This window comes from Barbus barbus (genome assembly GCF_936440315.1).
Source record: "Barbus barbus genome assembly, chromosome: 14".
Classification (NCBI taxonomy): Eukaryota; Metazoa; Chordata; class Actinopteri; order Cypriniformes; family Cyprinidae; genus Barbus; species Barbus barbus.
The window spans coordinates 8771292-8792076 of NC_136742.1; the positions used below are offsets into that span (position 1 = coordinate 8771292).

The 20785-nt window shown below is 37.3% G+C and overlaps 2 protein-coding genes across 2 annotated transcripts; both read right to left on the reverse strand.

Annotated features, from left to right (window-relative positions):
• Window positions 1–10244: 10244 nt before the first annotated feature.
• Window positions 10245–14212, reverse strand: LOC306879760 (gap junction delta-2 protein-like). The gene is made up of 2 exons (XM_079432940.1): window positions 13928–14212; window positions 10245–12571 (listed from the first exon to the last, which is right to left on the reverse strand). The coding sequence occupies exons 1-2, from the start codon at window positions 13996–13998 to the stop codon at window positions 11728–11730; spliced, it is 915 nt and encodes a 304-aa protein (XP_079289066.1). The 5' UTR covers window positions 13999–14212; the 3' UTR covers window positions 10245–11727.
• Window positions 14213–16105: 1893 nt separating this feature from the next.
• On the reverse strand, window positions 16106–19965 carry LOC306879803 (actin, alpha cardiac muscle 1). Its single transcript, XM_079432995.1, has 8 exons — window positions 19924–19965; window positions 19032–19176; window positions 18691–18930; window positions 18244–18328; window positions 18003–18164; window positions 17736–17927; window positions 16698–16879; window positions 16106–16603 (listed from the first exon to the last, which is right to left on the reverse strand). Exons 2-8 carry the CDS (start codon window positions 19158–19160, stop codon window positions 16460–16462), a joined length of 1134 nt encoding a protein of 377 aa, XP_079289121.1. The 5' UTR covers window positions 19161–19176; window positions 19924–19965; the 3' UTR covers window positions 16106–16459.
• Window positions 19966–20785: the final 820 nt, after the last annotated feature.

Consider the following 20785-nt stretch of genomic DNA (forward strand, 5'->3'; position numbering starts at 1 on the left):
ATATATATATATATATATATATATATATATATGTGTATATATATGTGTATATATATATATATATATATATATATATATATATATGTATATATGTATATATGTATGTGTGTGTATATATATATATATATATATATATATGTATGTGTGTGTATATATATATATATATGTATGTGTGTGTATATATATATATATATGTGTGTGTATATATATATATATATATATATGTGTGTGTATATATGTGTATATATATATATATATATATATTGCATTTAATCCAATGTTTTTTTTTTGTTTGTTTTTATTTACTAGCAATTTTTGAGTGTAAATTGTTTTAAAACAATTGGAGCATCTTGTGCATGACAAAAAACAAGTTCCTTATCTAATCATTGAGTTTTTTCATTCCACTGCCCTGTGTGTCGTATTTTTAAACGTGAAACCAACTATGTTTGACTTGTTGTGAAGGCTTACGATGGTAATGTGATGGAAATCTCATACAAACACATAAACAAAAGCACACGAGCATATACAGCCAAACTTAGACAAACAAAAGGAAGACAGTTAACCTGGGTTAATCTTGTAGAGCCTGTAGTCTAACATTAAGAAAGAAAAGAAAAACCATGCAGGAGAAAACGATTGATAGGTTGTGAATTGTGACGTATCAAATTGTGACGTCTTAATTAATAATCCACTAAGAAGCAAGGCTCAGTCGGGATTAACCCGTGCTGAATCTTTTCTTGGCACCACAGATAGTGACTAGCTGTCCTTACGTGCCCAGGTGGTGCAGTGATAGTAAAGTGTGCTTGGGCACGAGACAGCTCAAGGCCTAATACGATTGGGTAACATGACAGCAACAACACTAAGTCATTATGGTCTGTCTCTTTGTTGACTTCTTAAGAGCTTTTGTTGCAGTGAGGATTGTTTCTGAACAGTGAAACCTCTGGTTCCTATCTTTACATACGAAGGTCAGAAAGGTCATTGTGGATAACAATAGCTCACAGGAACATGGTAATCAGACACCTGTGCTGAAACCAAAGCAGATATTTCTCTGGGAGCTCCTATCATACATCTATAGTCAGAGACAAGCTCTGGTTGCACAGAAGTCTTAGTGGTAAATTTGTAAAGGGTTTTCTTAGCTTAAAGGGTTTTGTGCAACCAAACCAAGATCTATAAAGCATTCATTTAAAGCAATCAAGAACACGTTCTGCATGAACTCCACACATCCTAAAGGAATGGTTCCCAGCTAACACAAATATTCTAAGAATGTTTTGCTAATGTTCCCATTAAGTTGTGAAAACATTAATTTGGGATGTTCTCTAAATGTTCAAAACATCCAGTTTATTTTGTGTTTTTTTTAAATATTTAAAAAGTTTGCAAAACATTGACAATGTTTTGAAAGTTTTTCTGAACGTTCTGAAACAAGTAGTAACCTAAACAAAACAATAAGACAGACAAACATCTAACTAAAATGATTCAGAAAAAAATGTTTGATGAATAACGTTTCTGTGCTAATGTTTTGAGAATGTTATTAAACCCTAGATAACATTAAATTAGCATTCTATCAATGTTAATTTTGAAAGAAACTTGCCAGAACGCTAGCCAAAGTTCTGAGAAAGTTCCGCTTGCTGAAAGAAAGACAGCGAGAAAAATCATGATGTTCAAACAAATAAAAGGAGAGATTTTGAAGAATGTTTAACCTGTTTTTGTCCATACAATGAAAAGTCAATGGGGCCCAAAACAGCACTAAATCTTCACTCCATATGGACAAAAAAAAATCAAACAAACAAACAACACTGATAGATCATACATGTTTTGAAAGCAAATGAGGATAAGTACAGTAAATTATGACAGTGTTTGGTGAACTATCTCTTTAATAGGTAAGAACGTGCAGTAGAACTGATCAATTATCAAGGTTTCAGGTCATGGTTACAGATATTTTCATTAAAGCAATTAATAATGAACGAGCGCCGTGAAACCTCTGATAGTATTAGAAGTGTGATAAGCGGTTTTTCATGAGCGTATGATGTTCTAATGCAGATGAGTCACTTTCAATTCTCATTTATTGTAGATAATGTAGGCAGAGCAAGAGTGAAAGAGAATCACGTGACCCTCTATATTATGTCGGCATGTGCAGAGGATTAGAGAGGAAACAGGGTGAGCAGGAAGACAGGCTTGAACAGCTGCAGCGGGACTGAATGACGACCGCTCCTCCAGGTCTCCCTTTAGAGATGCTGAGAGATACGGAGCAAAAGGAAGCTCTCGCAGCGCCGCCGTACCATTTGTGTTCATCAGTTGTTCATTTGTTCAGACACTCAGTCACTATGATATTCCAGCTATCCACTGCAGAGTAATTACAACACAAACAGGAAGTCTCCAAAGAGAATTGCTGTCACAAGGGACTTGCAGAAACTTGAGGGGATTTAATATGTCAGGCTTTATGGAAGTTAAACCACTTCTCACAATGCCTCCTCAAGAGGGGTAATTCCTATGATGTGATGTGCATGTGAGGTAGAAAGCCATTTCCAGAGCAAGAATTATATGGGAAAACAGAGCATAATAAAGCACAATATTAATATGCAACCACATATAATCCACTCAGAACAACTGAGAAACTAGAGAAACCGTAACAGTACTATGTTAGTAAACTATTTTGAATTCAGCCTTGTCTCGAGATTAGTTTCCTGTTCATTCAGTACCATAGCAGATGTGAATCCTTTTTGTTTTCTACTGAGCTGTTGACTTTGGCATGCTGACTCCTCAATGGTGTCCAGTGTTGGAGAGTAACTAGTTACATAACAGAATTACTTATTACAAAAATTACAAAATAAGGTTACACTTTATTTTAAAGTGTCCTTATTACAGTGCAATTATACATTTAAGTACTGAGCAATAACTACATATACTTACTATATGGTTAGGGTAAGGATTAGGGTTTGGTTTAGGGTTACTTGTATTTAATTATGCATAATTTATTGTTATTATAATAGTAAGTACATGTAACAAGGACACCTTAAAAAATAAATTGTTACCCAAAATAATATAGCTGTAATCAGTTACTGAAGTTACTGAAAAAATAAATAAATAAATGTTAATGATTACTAAGGGGGTTACAGCTGAACATTTTCAAACACATACAGATTTGATTGATTTCTTCCCAAATTGCATTGACTGCTCTAAAATATGAGATACCAATGTGTCTCATATAATTTTTTTTTTTTTTTCTAAAGCATGTTAGATGCCAGTGTTTCCTGTCATACAGCTATGCAAATGTTTGATTTCAAAAACAGTATCAAAGCTATTAAACTATATCTTATGATTTCAAATCGGTATTTAACCTCAGAACGACCTCAAAGTAAAAAGAGCTAAAGTCTGATTTTGTGGTGGTAGCACTTTCAAATTGAATTATTATATTCTTAATTAAAGTGATGAAGGATTTTGAAAGTCTGACAGTAATCAGCGTTGAATACAACTGTGAGGTTAACACTGCCTGGTTTAAATGTTGAAAATTATTGTTGAACAGTTGAAAACATTGGTTAGAAATTTAGAAAAGTGATCAAAAAGTAATCTAATGTAATCAGTTACATTACTTTAATAATTGACATAGTTAGACTACTTATTGCATTTTAAATAGGGTAACTTGTAATCTGTAACCTATTACATTTCCAAAGTAGCCTTCCCCACACTGGTGGTGTCCCTCCCTCCACCCACTCACATTTGCTTTCTGTCCTTATCCACTCAAACATGTATAGCTACTTTTTTCTAAGTAGACTCATTTAAAAAGACTCGAAAATGTGACACTGTTGGAAACAAATTATTAAAACACTCAAATTTGTCCTAAGAAGCATAAATAGTACAATGGAACTCTAATAAGGTGTAATGTATAAAAAGTGTTCATAGAAGTGTAATAGAAGTTAGTCACATTCTTACCCAGACTCTGATCCATACTCAGAAAGAGATGTCTGGAATAAATGGTTGCTGAGTCAGTCTACATATCATGCTTTACTCAGAGCGTCTCTAGGTTTATCTAAACTAGCTAAAAGATAATTACATAAGTAGATTATTGGTTAGCAAGTAAAGTGCCATTGAAATTAATAAATGTGCCTGCTGGATTACCCTTACCTACCTGCGGAAAGATGCATTATGCAATTTTGAAAAATAGTAGATGTCTTTAACTGGTTTACACTTAAATGTGGTAAATCCAGCTTTGCTAGAGATCCTCAGCTCTTTTAAGAGGCTCAGGTGCATCTTGTCTAATGAGCACAATCCTGAGCAATATCAAGGATTTCCTTTTTGATTGGTTTGGCAAATCAGCAACCGCTAGCCAATCGCGTCTTACACAACCAAAGACTTGACGGGAGCTTCAATGTCATCTCAGAGTCCCCTAAAAGAGGTAATACTTTGATCCCTGCATCTTATACAGGAAGATTATGTTACACCACTGTGAAAAGAGGGAGTCTTAAAGGGATGTACTCTGAATGAAGGCCTTGGTGTTGGAGGATGGTGTGGGCTGGAAAGGGCCCATGGGTTTAAGCCTTTGCAAGACATTTTAATCCCCTTGGGCTTGTACCAGTGTTTTGGCAGGTGACTTAAGGCCCAGCCATTGTGCTCCAATGAGATTTGTGGGATTCTAATTAGATTTCACCAGGAAGAGTTGGCAACTGTTTGTTGGAACAAAAGCCAGTTGTCAAAGAAAATGATCTAAAACAGTTTTTAATAAGTGGAAAATGGGTTTGCTGTATGGAGTATGCTTGTAATGACCATATATACATATCTTGGGATCAGAACATTGCATCCCAATATTTCAGTTGGGCTCCTTTAGCTGCAGCAATCAAACACCCCAGCAGTCACTCAGAACACCATAGAAACCACCTGGCAATACTACAGCCATCACCAGAGTACCCTAGCAATATCATAGAAACCTCTCAGAAGACGTCACTATCCATCTAGTAACAGTATAAAACCCACCAGAACACCCTAACAGTACCCTAAAAACCACCTAGCAAAACAACATGTTTCTGAGCTTCGCAACAACCATGAAATGCCCCCAAAAAGCTATCAGATCTCCTTAGCAACCAACTAGCAATGCCTGAACAACCTATGAGAACACCTTGGCAATCACCCAGCAACACTAGAGCATCAACCAGAACAGCGTAGCAACAACCAAGAAAACACTCAGAAGAACTTAGCAGCACCAGGGGAAACTCAAGCAAACACATATAAACCAATTAGAATAACTGAGCAACCACTTAGTAACACTTTATGGCGACCCCTAACTACACCTAAAAACACTCTATGAGCCACTCAGTACACTGTAGCAACTACCATAGCAGTATACACTATAGCACCCATAAGAAACCCTAGCAATGTCCTAGAAACCAATCTTAACATGTAAACAACCACCCGTCAACATTATAGCATCAACCAGAATGCCCTAGCAACACCCCAAAACCACTCAGAACACTTTAGCAGTCACTTATCATCATATACCATCCACCAGAACTGCCTAACAGAGCCCAAAACACTCAAAACACATAAGCAACCACCGAGCAACACTATAGCATTCACCAGAACTTCCTAGCAACACTCAAAAAACCACCCAGAAGACCTTAACAAAAGACACCCTAGCAATCATCTTGAAACCACCCAGAACCCATGCAGCAATGGCTAAAACCAGCACCCTACCAACCACTCAGAACACCTTAACAACCATCTAACAACACTATAGCGTTCATCAGAACTGCCTAGCAAAACCCAATACACCACTCAGAAGACCTTAGGAACATCAAACAGACAATTTAGCAACCACCTAAAAACTACTCAAAACCCATGCATCAATGAATCGAAGACCACCGTCCTAGAAACCACTTGGAACACCTTAACAACCACCTAGCAACAGTATAGCATTCACTGCAACTGACTCGCTACACCCAATAAATCAATCAGAAGACCTTAGCAACATCAATATTAACACAAGCAACCATCTACAAACCACCCAGAACCCATGCAGCGATGACTAGATCATCAGCGCCCTACAAACCTCTCAGAACACCTTAAGAACCACCTCACAACACTATGTAACAACCACCAGAACTGCCTAGCAACACCCAAGAAGCAACACCAAAAGTCACACTAGCAACCATCTACAAACCACCCAGTACCCATGCAGCAATGGCTAAAACCAGCACCCTACAAACCACTCAGAACACTTTAACAACCACCTAGCAACAGTATAGCATTCACCAGAACTGTTTAGCAGAGCACTCAAAAAAGAAGAAAAAAACAACAACCTCAAGAACAGCCTAGTAACTTCCAAAAATCCACTCCAAATCCCTTAGTAACCACCTAGCAACACTTTAGCATCTACCACAACACCATACCAGTGCCCTACAAAGCTCTCAGAATGTTTTCGCTACCAAACTTCTTAGCAATCATCTAGCAACACTATAGCAACCACTGCAATGCTCCATCTTCAAATGTAAATATCTTGTTAGTATTATTTTTCTAAGAAGACACAGCAGTCAACAGAACAGTCTTTTTTAGAAGGCTTCACCTGGGGCAACCCAGGATTAAGTGCCCCGTTCAAGGACACAGTGGTGGTAGCTTATGAATTGCCCCGTCTGGCCTTGGAATCCACAACCTTTGGGTTAGTCTTTGGTTTCGCTTTAACTATAAGCCATCCTCAGCGGAACTATTTTTACCACAGATAAGAAAAAAAATACTGCCGTTCTTTTTTTCTGCTGTGTCTAGCATCATCACAGTGTATTTTTTTTAGCACATTGTTTATTGTGGGAACTTCATGCATGTCTTGGATGAACAAAAGTGCCTGTGTTGTTTTCGCTGTTGTGTTTTGGCAGCTGTTCTTGCTGACTGTGACTTTGTGAATCTGATGACTTTGCCGGAAATCCCTGACTGATGGCTGATGACAGCATCTCAGATCAGACAGGCTTTTGGATGCCTCAGTCTACACCAATGGTTTGACACGTTTGAACTCTATCGCAGATGCCGTGAAATGTTTTGGTTATTATGCCAGTATATTTACATGGGCTCATGTCTGGCAGTCTAATGAGACCCTGGTGGCCAGGCACGGTGCCTACATCATAAGTGGACATCTGATGGCTTGGTTGCCAATGGATGCATGAGAGGCCCAGTGCAAATGACCTTATACCCAGATGACTGTGAGTTTGAATAATTACAGGGCACTTTGCCCGACTTTAGGCCTGTTCACTCCAAGGACAATAAATAACACAAATAAGTTTTAAAAATCATTTTAATTTACAAGGATCGGGAAATCTACACAACTGTAATGACATTATTTGAATCACTTTCAGAGCGATTTTCTTTCCAGCTGATAAACGACAAAAACATGGACAGTCAGTTTAAATCCTCTTGAATTTAGAGCTTGAGCATTTAAAGCAACTGGATATGTGTTTTACCTTGAAATATGGGGTCATTTTTTGAAATTGAGATTTATACATCATCTGAAAGCTGAGTACATAAGTTGTCCATTCATGTATGGTTTCGTAGGATAGTATTTGACCAAGATACAACTATTTGAAAATCTGGAATCTAGGGGTGCAAAAAATAAAAATATTGAGAAAATCCCCTTTAAAATTGTCCAAATTAAGTCCTTAGCAATGCATATTACTAATCAAAAATTAAGTTCTGATATATTTACGGTAGGAAATTTACAAAATATCTTCATAGAACATGATCTTTATTTAATATCCTAAGGATTTTTGGCATAAAAGAAAAATCTATAATTTTGACCCATACAATGTATTTGTCACGAGTCTGTTCTGTTTTTGCCTTGTTTTCCATTGACCCAGTTTCCCCGATTAGTTAATTAGCTCCTCACCTGTTTCTGTTCTCCCCTAATGATGACCTGCCTTTATAAGCCTGTGTTCACCCTTGCCATTTTGTCTGCTATTATTTGATGTTACACGTTGGAAGCTCTCATTATTAAAACCTCTCTATTTTTGGATACTCCTGTCTACCTTTGTGTTTGTTCTGCCTACCTGGAGGCCCGTACCGTAACAGTATTGTTGGCTATTACTACAAATATACCCGTGCTACTTACGACTTACGGTTTTGTGGTCCAGGGTCACATATGAGTTTCAAAATCATTCTGAAGGGTACACTTCTAATAAGGCAATAAGGCTCCAAAGTTGCAAAAATGCTAGGGATGGGCAATACCACTTATTTTGTTTTCGATATGATCCAGATAATTTTAAAGGCCAGAATCATAGAAACTATGTAGGCTACAATTTCAGTTTGTTTATTGTGAAATAACTCAAACATACATGTTTTTTCTGTCCTCTGATAGGCTGCGGTTCCCCAAAACATCAATGCTTCCTTAATATGATACTTTTTGGGAATGCAGCGGCAGCCCTATTTGAATGCACTGTCAGAAGTGAGTGAACACTCTCTGTGATTCATTGATTCTGTCTTGCAATAGTTGCTTGTGTTCAGATGAGCATTGTGCATTGTGTTACTCCCTAAACATTATTAGTTACTGTTTATGGAAAGTAATGTCTTATGTTACGTTTGCGTTACTTTTATAAACTATTTAAGTATATCACAAATTGTTCACGTCACAGATGTCTCAGACTCTCTATCTCTCTCTACTAATGCTCAAGGAGACTTCTGTGCTTCTGTCAAGGTTTGCATTGGCGCTCTTTTGCCTTAATCTTTTATTAAGCTTCATAGATGATGAGGTGGAGGGGATCTTTGGGGGGTGTCCTTAGCATCAGCATTCCCTAACCTGCTTTAGAGAATTACAGCTTGTGCCAGTATATTGAGCCTGAATTATTCAAAACGCTTTCTAAGCATTGCACAGTACTAAGTCTGACTGAGAGCTAAAAATAAACCAACATGCGATCCTTTGAATTGCTTACACGTTCCACATTTGAATTGTTAATAAGTTACTAATTTATTTGTTTGGGGCATGATTTAAATGTAGTCTAACCGAGTAAAGTTTAAATAAGAAATATTACAATTCATAAGACACACTTAAAAAATAAATGATTTTATTAGTCTAATATACAAAATCTCAACTCAACTGGCATCTGCAAACAAATGATGCTACAGCTTTTCTCTGAACTGTTTTTTTTTCTTAGGCATTTTACAATGATTCTGATCGAGTAACATGTTGCACAAAGTTTGATAAAGTAAATTCATTTTTAATATTTATTTATAAAAACTTTTTTTTGTTAATTAAAAAAAATATATATATAATATATTATATCCCTATGTAGGACAAGCAGTTTGAAGTATAAATACATTATAATAACTTTTTTTTTTTGTGAAATATTTGTTTGTACTTTTTTTAATATATTAAATTCCAGTTGGATTCTATTATTTTGGTATCTGATGCATTCTTAAATGTGGCTTAATATACTTAATATAATACGTTGTTAAACAGTGGTAATATACTTTTAAGGTTCCTTTATAAAAATGTGTTATTAAATAACATAAAGTTCCCCCACTCTTTCTTGTTTTTATGCCGTAATTCTGCCATACACCAGAATTGATTTCCTTTAAATGCATCAGAGAACAAATTCAGGAGGACTTTTTTAGGACTTTTGGAGAGGAAACTAATGAAAGAGGGAGGGTAAGACAGGGCAGTCTGAAATTGTACAAGACACACACACACACACACACACACAAGAGCAGCCTCCTGTCAGGTTGGACCTTCACTGTTTGTGTTGTGTCAAAGAGGAATCTCAGGTCCCTGCTGAATTCCAAATTGATCTGCAGGATGCTTGGGCCTAGTTTTCCCACCCCCTCCTCTCTGCTGAAGAGTCATCTTGGCACTTTTGTGAGTCTCAGGCCTCTCCCGATCAGCAGAGAGAAATCCCGGTTTGAGGCCACCAGCTGCAGAGTTCAGCACTTTCTCTGTGACCTTGGCACAAGGGCCACCACAGCTTCTGCAGGGACCGGACCTCCGCATAATACAGCGATGCTGTACACAGGGCACCGGCCCGAGAGGAAGCTTCTGTCATTGTGTCAGCATGACTGAAGCTGGACAGGTAGAATTATGACGCCCGGATCAAATTTAAGCACTGTGCTGCTGAACCAGTCAAAAAAATACATGCAAGCATTTCAACTAACTGACCTGACAGGAAGTTGATTCATGGGGAAGATGACAGGGACCTCAATCCCTGAGGAGAATGGCACTTTTTGCTGATGCATTATACTAAAATTCCAATTCTATCATAAAGGAAGCAATGCAAATCACACAGCTTTTTAGTCATGAATTCTATAATTTATTATTAGATTTTTTTTTCATCTCACATAGTTCCTAACATCTTTTTTTTTTTTGAGAAATAGAAGCACCAGGGAAAGTGAATCCCAACCCCTTATTCGCTGATTTCTGATCAACTGTGCTTTATATGTACTTTATATGTACTTTTCATGAATGTAAAATATGGATGGATGATTTTTCCCACTCTTCCATTCCCAAACATCTCACATTAAAGGGATTGGACATCCTTTAAAAGAGTCCACGCAAAGAGTTCATGGAATTCATATCTCATGATAAGGATTACAATATACTATAATATGTATATATCTATGTACACATATGGCACTTGAATACATAAAAGCAATATATCTCTTTCCCACAAATGAAAGCAATGGGCGCTTTGGTGTCAAAAATAAATAAATAAATCCAATACATAAATAAATAAATACAAAAGATGGACAGTTAAGCATTATGCAGCATTGGCCAGTTCATCGGCTGCTGATCTGCAAGTCAGCATAAAAATAACGGAACGATAACTTACGTTAAGGTCAGTGGTGCAAGCACAGGCAAACAAATCATTAAAGATGCCAGTCTATCTAAGCCAGAAGAGAGATATGATTCATATAATACAGATAAACATATGTGAACTGCGGTCTAACTAGTTGCGGTGAGTAAACTGAAACTATCACATGTGCGAGCTAAAACCAGAATGAGAATACAATATAATGAAACAAAAGACCTTCACAGCACAGTTCGGGTTCGTTTTGGCTTCTTTAAATCCATATTTAGTGCAAAACATATTTCGGGTTCAGCTGATCGTGTGAACGGAGAAATAAATGTTGAAAACTGATTGCAAGCTTTCCGTGCTGACTAATGAAAAAGTTGCATCAATGCCCTTCAGTAACTGATAAGAAACAAACGTTTGTTCGGTCCGTTTGTTCTTGTTGTCCATAACAGACACATACAATCCATCTACCCCACCATGAAACAGGTGAGATGAACAGTTCATAACATAACATTTCTTGTATATAATTGAATGAAGTAGTTTGAATAATATAATCCTAGGCCCGGGCTCCTTCAGAAATGCATTTTGGATGCCATTGAGATCCAAATATGAAAATTCTGTCATGACTTATTCACCCTAATGTTGTTCTGTAGACCACAAATGAAGATATTTTGAAAAAAAAAAAAAAATCTCAGTAGGGTCAATGGGGTCCAGTGTTATCCCATTGACTTTCATTGGATGGACCTAAACATTCTTCAAAATATATTATTTTGTGTTCCACAGATGAAAGAAATTCACACAGATTTGGAATGACATGAGGTTGAGCAAATTATGACAGAATTTTTTATTTTTGAGAAATCTATTCGTTTAGAATAGAGGCTCCAAGACTTCAGCTGCGTGTTTCATCCCAAATGTGCATCCTGAGGTCTTCCTGGACCAGGATTGAGCACCTCTGCTCTGATAAACTACTGATGAAGGAGCATTAGACATAGGCAGAGTCACTCGACTGGGTGCGGCCGAAATTCGGCATGCTCATCCGCGGTAAGTCCTTGTTTCTGATCTCGTATATGGACTTCCTCCTGGCCTGAACCCCCCTCACCGCCGTTTTAATTTTCCTCCAGCCCAGGTGATTGAGTTCTGCAAGGTTGAGCACCACGCAAATCCCACTGACCGCAAACATGAAGACGAGGAACACGGTTTTCTCAGTGGGCCTCGAAACATAGCATTCGACGTCTTTGATGCAAGGGTAGCGATCGCACTCATACACGGCGGGAACGTTGAATCCGTACAAGAAATACTGGCCCACCAAGAAACCGATCTCCAGCGCGTTCCTGAAAACCACCTGAATGATGTAAAACCTCGAGATGCCTTCTTGTCTTCTCATTTTAGATTTGGTAGTTCTCATGGCTGAACTGGGGATCTCTTTCACTTCCAAACAGTCGGGCTCGGATTCTTTGGTGGAGTTTTCCGTGTTCTGAAGTACTCCGTTCACGATGGTGTTTTTGATCTTTTTGCTGTCGTCTCGTTTCATTGAATCGGGATCTTTGTCGAGGGACAGGTAGACCATGGAGTATCTCCGCTCCTTCTGTTTGGTCGACTGATGCACCGAGTATGTGATGAAGCATAGACTGGGTGTGCAAACCATGATGATCTGGAACACCCAGTATCTGATGTGAGATATAGGAAACGCTTTGTCATAGCAAGCTTGGTTACAGCCTGGCTGTAAAGTGTTACACACGAACATGGACTGCTCGTCGTCGTACACGGTCTCTCCTACTATTGCAACGATTAGAATTCGGAAGATCACCACCACTGTCAGTAGGATCCTAAACATAAGGACACAAATATTATTGTTCATACTGTATCTGCTATGGTATTCTCAAGCAGTTAGGTCAAAGCAAGCAAAGGAATATAAAACGCTTAAAACTTGCAAAACTGCAAAAAAAAAAGAAAGAAATGCACATAAAAAATGGGCATTTGTGGTTGCTAGAAATTCTAGAAAACTCTAGAAACTGTAAAAATACCTTGACAAACTTCATTTTAAGGGTGCAAATTCTGCACCGTTATATATATATATATATATATATATATATATAAGTAAAAAAAAAAGAATGTAAGAAGATTTTATAAAAATTTTGCTGTGATTGCTAAAAAATTCACTGTAAATAATTGGCATAAATTTTGCACATCATAACCATATATTACCTGGTTTAATGTTAATATTCCAATGATGTACTGATACTATCATCTAACAATATTAATATTCCAATAACTACAATGTACTAAGCTCTGCTCTGCATATACTGATACATATTGTTAAATACAAGACCACATGATGGATTCAGTTTCATCAAATGTGAAACTCCTGGAAAAATAGCAAGCACATCCACATTATGTAAATGCGCTCAGCATACAGTGTTCGTTTAGCTATAACACACAAAACAATATTAAGGTAGTAACACGCATGGCGCTAGAATAATGTTATATATATTAACATACAATGCACTATGAATGTACACGGCTGATTAGGAAAAAAAAGAAAAAAAGAAACAGTAGTATTTTATTGAAATATGATGTGCCACGCGTAGACTTGCACACGTGAACGCCCTTTTACTGATTTTCACGGTAAATCTATAAGCTAACTTTTAATTTATTTACTGCGACTGTAAATGTACTGTTTTATTGTCGTGTCGAATATTTCACCGTTATTTTTAAGGTAATTTATGCTTTTCACTTTCAAAAACGTCACTTTATAATTTTTTGAGTAAAATTGCACGCAATGTCTGTTAAATCTAACTTTGCTTTTTTTTATTATTATATATGATATGGTAATTTACAGTTAACCAACTAACAGGTTTTAACTGTATGTTTTTTGGACTGTGCAGATTGAGGCGGGGAGCTGTCCAGTGCTGAAACTCTCTCCACAGGCAAACGCGCGCTTCCAGACATGCAGGGCGCGCACAACATTTCTTTGAAAGCAAATCAGATCTGACATGGAACAGCAATCTTACCGATGACACAAAAGCATTGTTGTCTAAAATGTGCAGTAATAACTATAACAACAGCAACAGTAATCTTAATTATTCCCGTCCTTTACATTGGGCACATTAAGGGTCACCTCGATATTTTTTCTTTTAATGTCCAAAGCAATCTATAAACATTTTCTACTTTTTTCCCCTCACCTCCCGATCATAGTAGAGTGCTGCTGGACAGCCGCCTCCAGGAGACGCTCGAGAATGGTCCATTCCCCCATGGCTGTTCATTCGGAGACGATATAACACAGTGGAGCGTGTAAAATCAAACGCGAGCTACTGTTCCGCTCCTAAGGCGAGTGTAGTATCGGACGAGTGCATTGATTAGTAGCTGCTGTCCACCTTGACTTCCACGCCTCGCTCCGGAGGACGCACTCGTCCGAGGTCCTGATTAGTCGAAAGCCCTCTTATTTTCTATCTCGCGAGCAGGACGATAGGTCGCTCTGAGCCTGAACTGAGGGGAGTATAATGTTTGGCTCGTGCTAATCCCGCTTTAAGTAGACTGCCCCCCTCCTCCTCCCCCCTGCGTCACGCGCAGACAGGTTGCTGGAGAGAAATCAGAACAGCGGGATTTCTCCGTTTCATTTTTCTCCGAATATGCCAGAGATGCCCTGATTAATCCGTAATAAAAAATCATTGGTGATGAACTCAAATCTCCGGCGACACACTCAGTAGCGTGACAGGATGGGAGATTAGAGTTTAGAGTTTGTCTAATAAACAGGGCGCGGATCATGGGGGGTAATTAAGGCTTGAACCCCGGTAAAGAAAGTCAAAAGGTAAGTACAGGTTTCAGAAGAGCTTTCCTGCGTTTTACTCATTTAGATTACAAGTTTGCCAGAGCGCGCCTTTTCAATTGCCGCCAAAACACCGACCAACAGAAGCTGAAGGAACCAGGTCACCATAGCAACAATACATCGCGAATTCAGTTTTGTCAGTTTGGGGATTTTGCCACCAAATTAGGTGTTTGCTGTGACTTTTGTAAGGTTTTAATGACTTTAGAGTAATTTTTTATCAATGTTTTGCGACAAGGAGCAATTATGGCAGTATATATTTTGGTGATTAACAAAAAAAAAAAGTTTGTAACGTTTTCTCTGTTCTGCCGTTCACAACTTATTTGTATGGCAATTTTGTCAGACTAATCAATTTTATCGCGTTATCTGATAAGAGAAACAAAAATATGTAAATGAGAACAGTTTTATTGGGTCTTAAAATAGCTGTATAAAAATAAACTAATGTGAAGGACTGATAGGATGTGGTGACTTATATATGCTAATTAGTGCATGGCGTCATAGACATTTTAGAGACTTTTCAAGTAGGCATTTGGCAACATCGATCGATTTCGGGCAGTACGTCGATAAAGCATACACAAGACAAATTTAAAAGGTATATTAGATGATGTTTAGCTAGACGTACGAAATTACAATAGACTTGTCAGGCTACCGCCATATTTAACTGTTGACAGGAGTGAAAACGAAGAAGTGAAGGATTGAAATACAGTGCGCTTTATGGATTGTAGGCCTACTGTTAGCCTACCGATTGTTCAGCTGACGCATAAAACAACAACAACAAAAAACTCAGAAGACAAAAACTGAAACTTTTGTAAACTGTGAGTTGGGGGAAATCATGTGATAGCACCACAGTGCTGTAAGTCTATCCCTCACAACCTCGTTTTCTTTTGCTGTAAATTCAATATGGCGTCTAACCTGACTAAGGTGTTGCATGAGACGAACCTCCACCAATTGTTCCCCGAAAATTACCTTTATTTTAATTAGTTTAGCGGGTATTTTACTTTAAAATTGTCGACCGCCCTGAAAGTCTGTATGTTTGCAACACTGTTTATAAATGAAAATTATGTTTTCTGTTCTGCAAAAACATGATTACACGCCGGTCTAATTTTTGTAACCAACTGATTGAGTTGGTTAGTCTGAACTCTTCCCATCAAGCACAGTTCTTTAACCCTCGCTTGCACTCTCTTGCAGGTAATGAAGAGGTAGGCCTATTTGTGGTAACGCCTGTGGTGAACTTCCTCTGGTGAGTAATCGCTTTAGGACTACCCACTGATTGAGCGATAAAACAATTAAAGACAACATGGGATATCCCTGCTAGAATCCAAATGATAACTGAAGCTGCAAAATTCAACACTGGACAATCAATGTTTGCACATGCTTATAGTGTAGGTAAGATAAAAAATAAAACCCTCATAAGCCTGAAGAGGGCATCTTAACAATGAGCTGCATTTTCCTCTGATCTGCCTTAGTCTCCCAGAGAGCCGCAGCTATTTTTATACTGGGTGCTAATTGAAGTCGCAAATATGAATTCATCACGGATGGCTTTCATATAATCTTGTATTCAGTGTATTAATGAACAGAGTGTTACATTTATTGTAGTAAATGACAGAGATTAATTAAAGACAAATTAAAATAGTGACATTTCTGGAGGAGAAAGAAAAAGATTTCTTCACAAATTTCCTAGTCTTGTTTATTTAAAAACCAATAAATATCCACATACAACTTTATTTATGATCCAGTAAATAACTACAAACAAATTGCACTTTGGTGTAAACATACTGTACAAAGAAAAATAAAGGTAAAATCTGCCTGTATGTGTAACAGGCGGAGGTAATGTTGAGAATTTATGTTCTTTACATCCATAATCAGCGGTGTAAAAGGGGTATCCTGGCACTTAGAAGCACTTCCTGTGGACGATGGATGGGCCAGCCTCATCGTATTCCTGCTTGCTGATCCACATTTGCTGGAAGGTGGACAGGGAAGCCAGGATGGAGCCACCGATCCAGACGGAGTACTTGCGCTCAGGGGGAGCGATGATCTGTCAGAAAGAAGACACATGAAGGTTACAAATCAACAACTGAATTAAGCTTAAAAGAAGACAGGAAATCTGAATGACTGAATAAATGTTCTACCTTAATCTTCATGGTGCTGGGGGCCAGAGCAGTGATCTCCTTCTGCATACGATCAGCAATACCTGGGTACATGGTGGTGCCACCAGACAGGACGTTGTTGGCATACAAGTCCTTACGGATGTCAATGTCGCACTTCATGATGCTGTTGTAGGTGGTCTCATGGATACCAGCAGACTCCATACCTTAGATAAGAAGAAAACAGTGTTGTTATTGTTAACTAAAACTTGGAACAGTAGTTTTTTGTCCATTTAAATAAAACTGAAATAAAATATAATATAAATATTAGATAAAAAAAAAAAGCAAAAATTAGAAATGTTGCCTTGGTAAATAACTGAAAATAAGTTAAAGTGGAAGTACTAAAATTACTAAAACTTAAAAGTTAAATCGATTTTTTTTTTAATTAAGACAAAATTAATGAAAATCACAAAAGCACAACAAAATTACAAAAACTAGAAACTATGAAAAATCTTTATTGGTTAGTTAAAAATAAAGTTTAATTTTTTTATTTTTAACTTTTTTTTTCATTTAATTAAAACAAAGCCGTTAAATATAAATAGTAGGTGATAAACTTGAAAAGAAAAGAAAAGGTTTCTTGGCAACTAACTTAAACAGTTTGAAAGTTTGAAGTACTAAAATACTAAAACCCAAATAAAAAAACAAAGTATAAATATAATTATTAAATGAAAAAGGTGCAATATAGAAATATTGCAGTGGCAAATAACTGAAACAAAATAGGTAGAATTATTAAAATGACTAAAACTAAAACTGAAGTAAAACTAAATAAAAGCTAAATAGAAATGATAATAATAATAATAATAATAATAATAATAATAATAACAAACATAACATAATTACTAAAACTTAAACTATAATTAAAATCCAACTGAAAATATATTAAAATAAGCTAATTCAAAATATTAATTAATTTCTAATAACTTTAGATAAGTAAGTAATAAGTAATACTAAAAACCAAATCAACTAGTTAAGAACAATATAAGTAAAAATGAAAAATGATAGAATCAATATGATTTCACTCACCAATGAAAGAAGGCTGGAAGAGAGTCTCTGGGCAACGGAAACGCTCATTTCCTATGGTGATGACCTGACCATCAGGCAACTCGTAGGACTTCTCCAGAGAAGAGGAGGAAGCAGCAGTGGCCATTTCATTCTCAAAGTCCAGAGCGACGTAACACAGCTTCTCCTTGATGTCACGGACGATCTCACGCTCAGCTGTGAGAATATAATTCCAGTATTAACAATATATTTTGATAACTCTAATAATGAGACAGCATAGCTTATTCATACCTGTGGTCACAAAAGAGTAGCCACGCTCAGTCAGGATCTTCATCAGGTAGTCAGTCAGATCACGACCGGCCAGATCCAGGCGCATGATGGCATGGGGCAGAGCATAACCCTCATAGATGGGCACATTGTGGGTCACGCCATCTCCAGAGTCCAGCACAATACCTACAAACAACAAAAACCTTTAAGGCTCCAGAAAAACCTATAAGTAATGAAGTATTTCAATGCATGTATTAATACTCACCAGTGGTACGGCCAGAAGCGTACAGTGACAGCACAGCCTGGATGGCCACATACATGGCAGGAACGTTGAAGGTCTCAAACATGATCTGCACATTAGAGGATGCCAGACATTTGTCAAGTCATCAAATGTATTTTTATAGCGCTTTTCACAATACACATAGTTACAAAGCAGCTTTACAGAAAATCATGTTAATGTTTATAATATCTGAATATCTCCATGCCTTTTTAGTAGATTAAAGGGAATAATATTCTGTAGTTTATATGTTGCTACAATAAAATCAATAAAGCAGTTGAGATATGCTATATAATACATACCACTTGTACTATGTACTTGTATATACTTATAGTAGTTATATAATTTGTTATTTATTAGTCATTCATCAATTAATTTGAACAGTCTTTTGTAGAGTCATGTGAGTCGTATTTGAGGATGTTTAACTAAGTTTACCTGTGTCATCTTCTCTCTGTTGGCCTTGGGGTTAAGAGGAGCTTCAGTGAGCAGGGTGGGATGTTCCTCGGGGGCCACACGCAGCTCATTGTAGAAGGTGTGGTGCCAGATCTTCTCCATATCGTCCCAGTTGGTGATAATACCATGCTCAATTGGGTATTTTAAAGTCAGGATACCTCTCTTGCTCTGAGCCTCATCACCCACGTAGGAGTCTTTCTGTCCCATACCTACCATGACACCCTGTTAGAGAAGAGACATTGTCAATATTTCAGTACATACTGTGTAATATTCCTCATTGAATCTATAATTTTGCCCATTTTTGCATTGAAAAACGAATTTACCTGGTGGCGAGGACGACCAACAATGGAGGGGAAGACAGCACGAGGCGCATCATCTCCGGCAAAGCCAGCCTTCACCAGGCCGGAGCCATTGTCGCACACAAGAGCGGTGGTCTCGTCGTCGTCACACATGGTGTCAGATGGGGGTCTAAATGAGGAGCAGATACATTTATGAACATACTGTGAACATCCAAGTCATTATGTATGCATTCCTGACAAGCTCATGTTTTCTCTTCAGAATAGACCACAAAACCATCTGAAATTCTTCTGTAAATTTATTTAAAATAAACTAAAATTCTTTACTGGCATCTATGATTCCACAAAGAACCTTTAACATCAATGGAACCTTTTCCATTGTTCAAAAGGTTCAGATTATAAAAATGTTCTTCACGCTAAGAAAAATTACTTTTCACTGAAAGTTTCTTTGGGGAACCAAGAGTGAATCTGAACTTCCATTGAACAAAAGGTTCTTTATAGTGGAAAAAGGTTCTTCAGATTATTCAAAAGTTCTTCACACTTAAGAACTGTTAAGTAAATACCTCTGTTAAGTAAATACTGTTAAAGGTTCTTTGAGAAACGAAAATGGTTCTTCTATGGTATCCCTGCGAAAACTCCTTTTTGGAGAGCATATTTCCATACCTCCTGAGATGCTGACTAATTTGACTGACAAGTTTAAAAGTAAAAATATTAACTTTTTTTTTAAACTCAAAGTCAAAGTATTCCTAACTGACAACTCTAAGTCTCTTAAATATTTGGTTAGCTCAACAGTCAATTATTTTCATTAGAATTCCAGTGATATTGCACCAGAACTGCCCTAGTTTAAATCCTAGCGTTCAGAAGATCATCCCATTAAACGAAGTCTGACATTTCGGAAAGCTTTAGCAGCTGTACTTACCAGATCAGCACCAGGAGCTGGTTCCCTTGGAGAGTGACTGGTAGACAGCGCCTTGAGCAGCAGCCAATTTATACTCCAAGAGTGGCCTGGCGCCCGCTGGACTTCCCTCTCCTTATTTGGTAGCCCGAGCGCCATTGAGAGCGGAGTGGCCATGAATGGAAGGGCGCGGAGAGGAGAGACCCCCAGCGAGGCACTCGGTCCCACGCCCATGTATGGGAAGAGCCGCGGGGAGGCATCGCGGGGGGCGAGTGATGGTATTCCACGATTTTCAACGCGTCATTATTAATCACCGTGGACATTGTTGAAATGGCATCCCTAAATTCTGCACTCTAAATATAAATTACAAGACAATAAGCGATTTGTCTCTTTAAACAACAGATAATCCGCCGTTTACACTTAACGATGTCTCATTTTCTAGATTAAGGTGTTGAGATTTTCATTTAGAAGCAAAATAAGAGTTTGTCAACTTTATCTGAGAAAAACAATGAACATAAAAGAGGTAAGCAAGGAATAAAGAAAAGAAAAGAACACTATTGACTGGAACAACAGATTATGTTGTATATGTTCCTTTCTGGGCCAATATGCAATGACAAGTCAATGTATTTAACATTTAAAATGATCATAACATCAGAAAAACTAAATAAAAACATGAAATCTATCTATCTATCTATCTATCTATCTATCTATCTATCTATCTATCTATCTATCTATCTATCTATCTATCTATCTATCTATCTATCTATCTATCTATCTAGAGAAGCCATAATCTTTATATAATACACAGTTTAATATTATTACTTTGGGATAAGTAAATTGACTTTGAAATTAAATCATATGTTAGTCTTGGAAACAGAATTTGAAG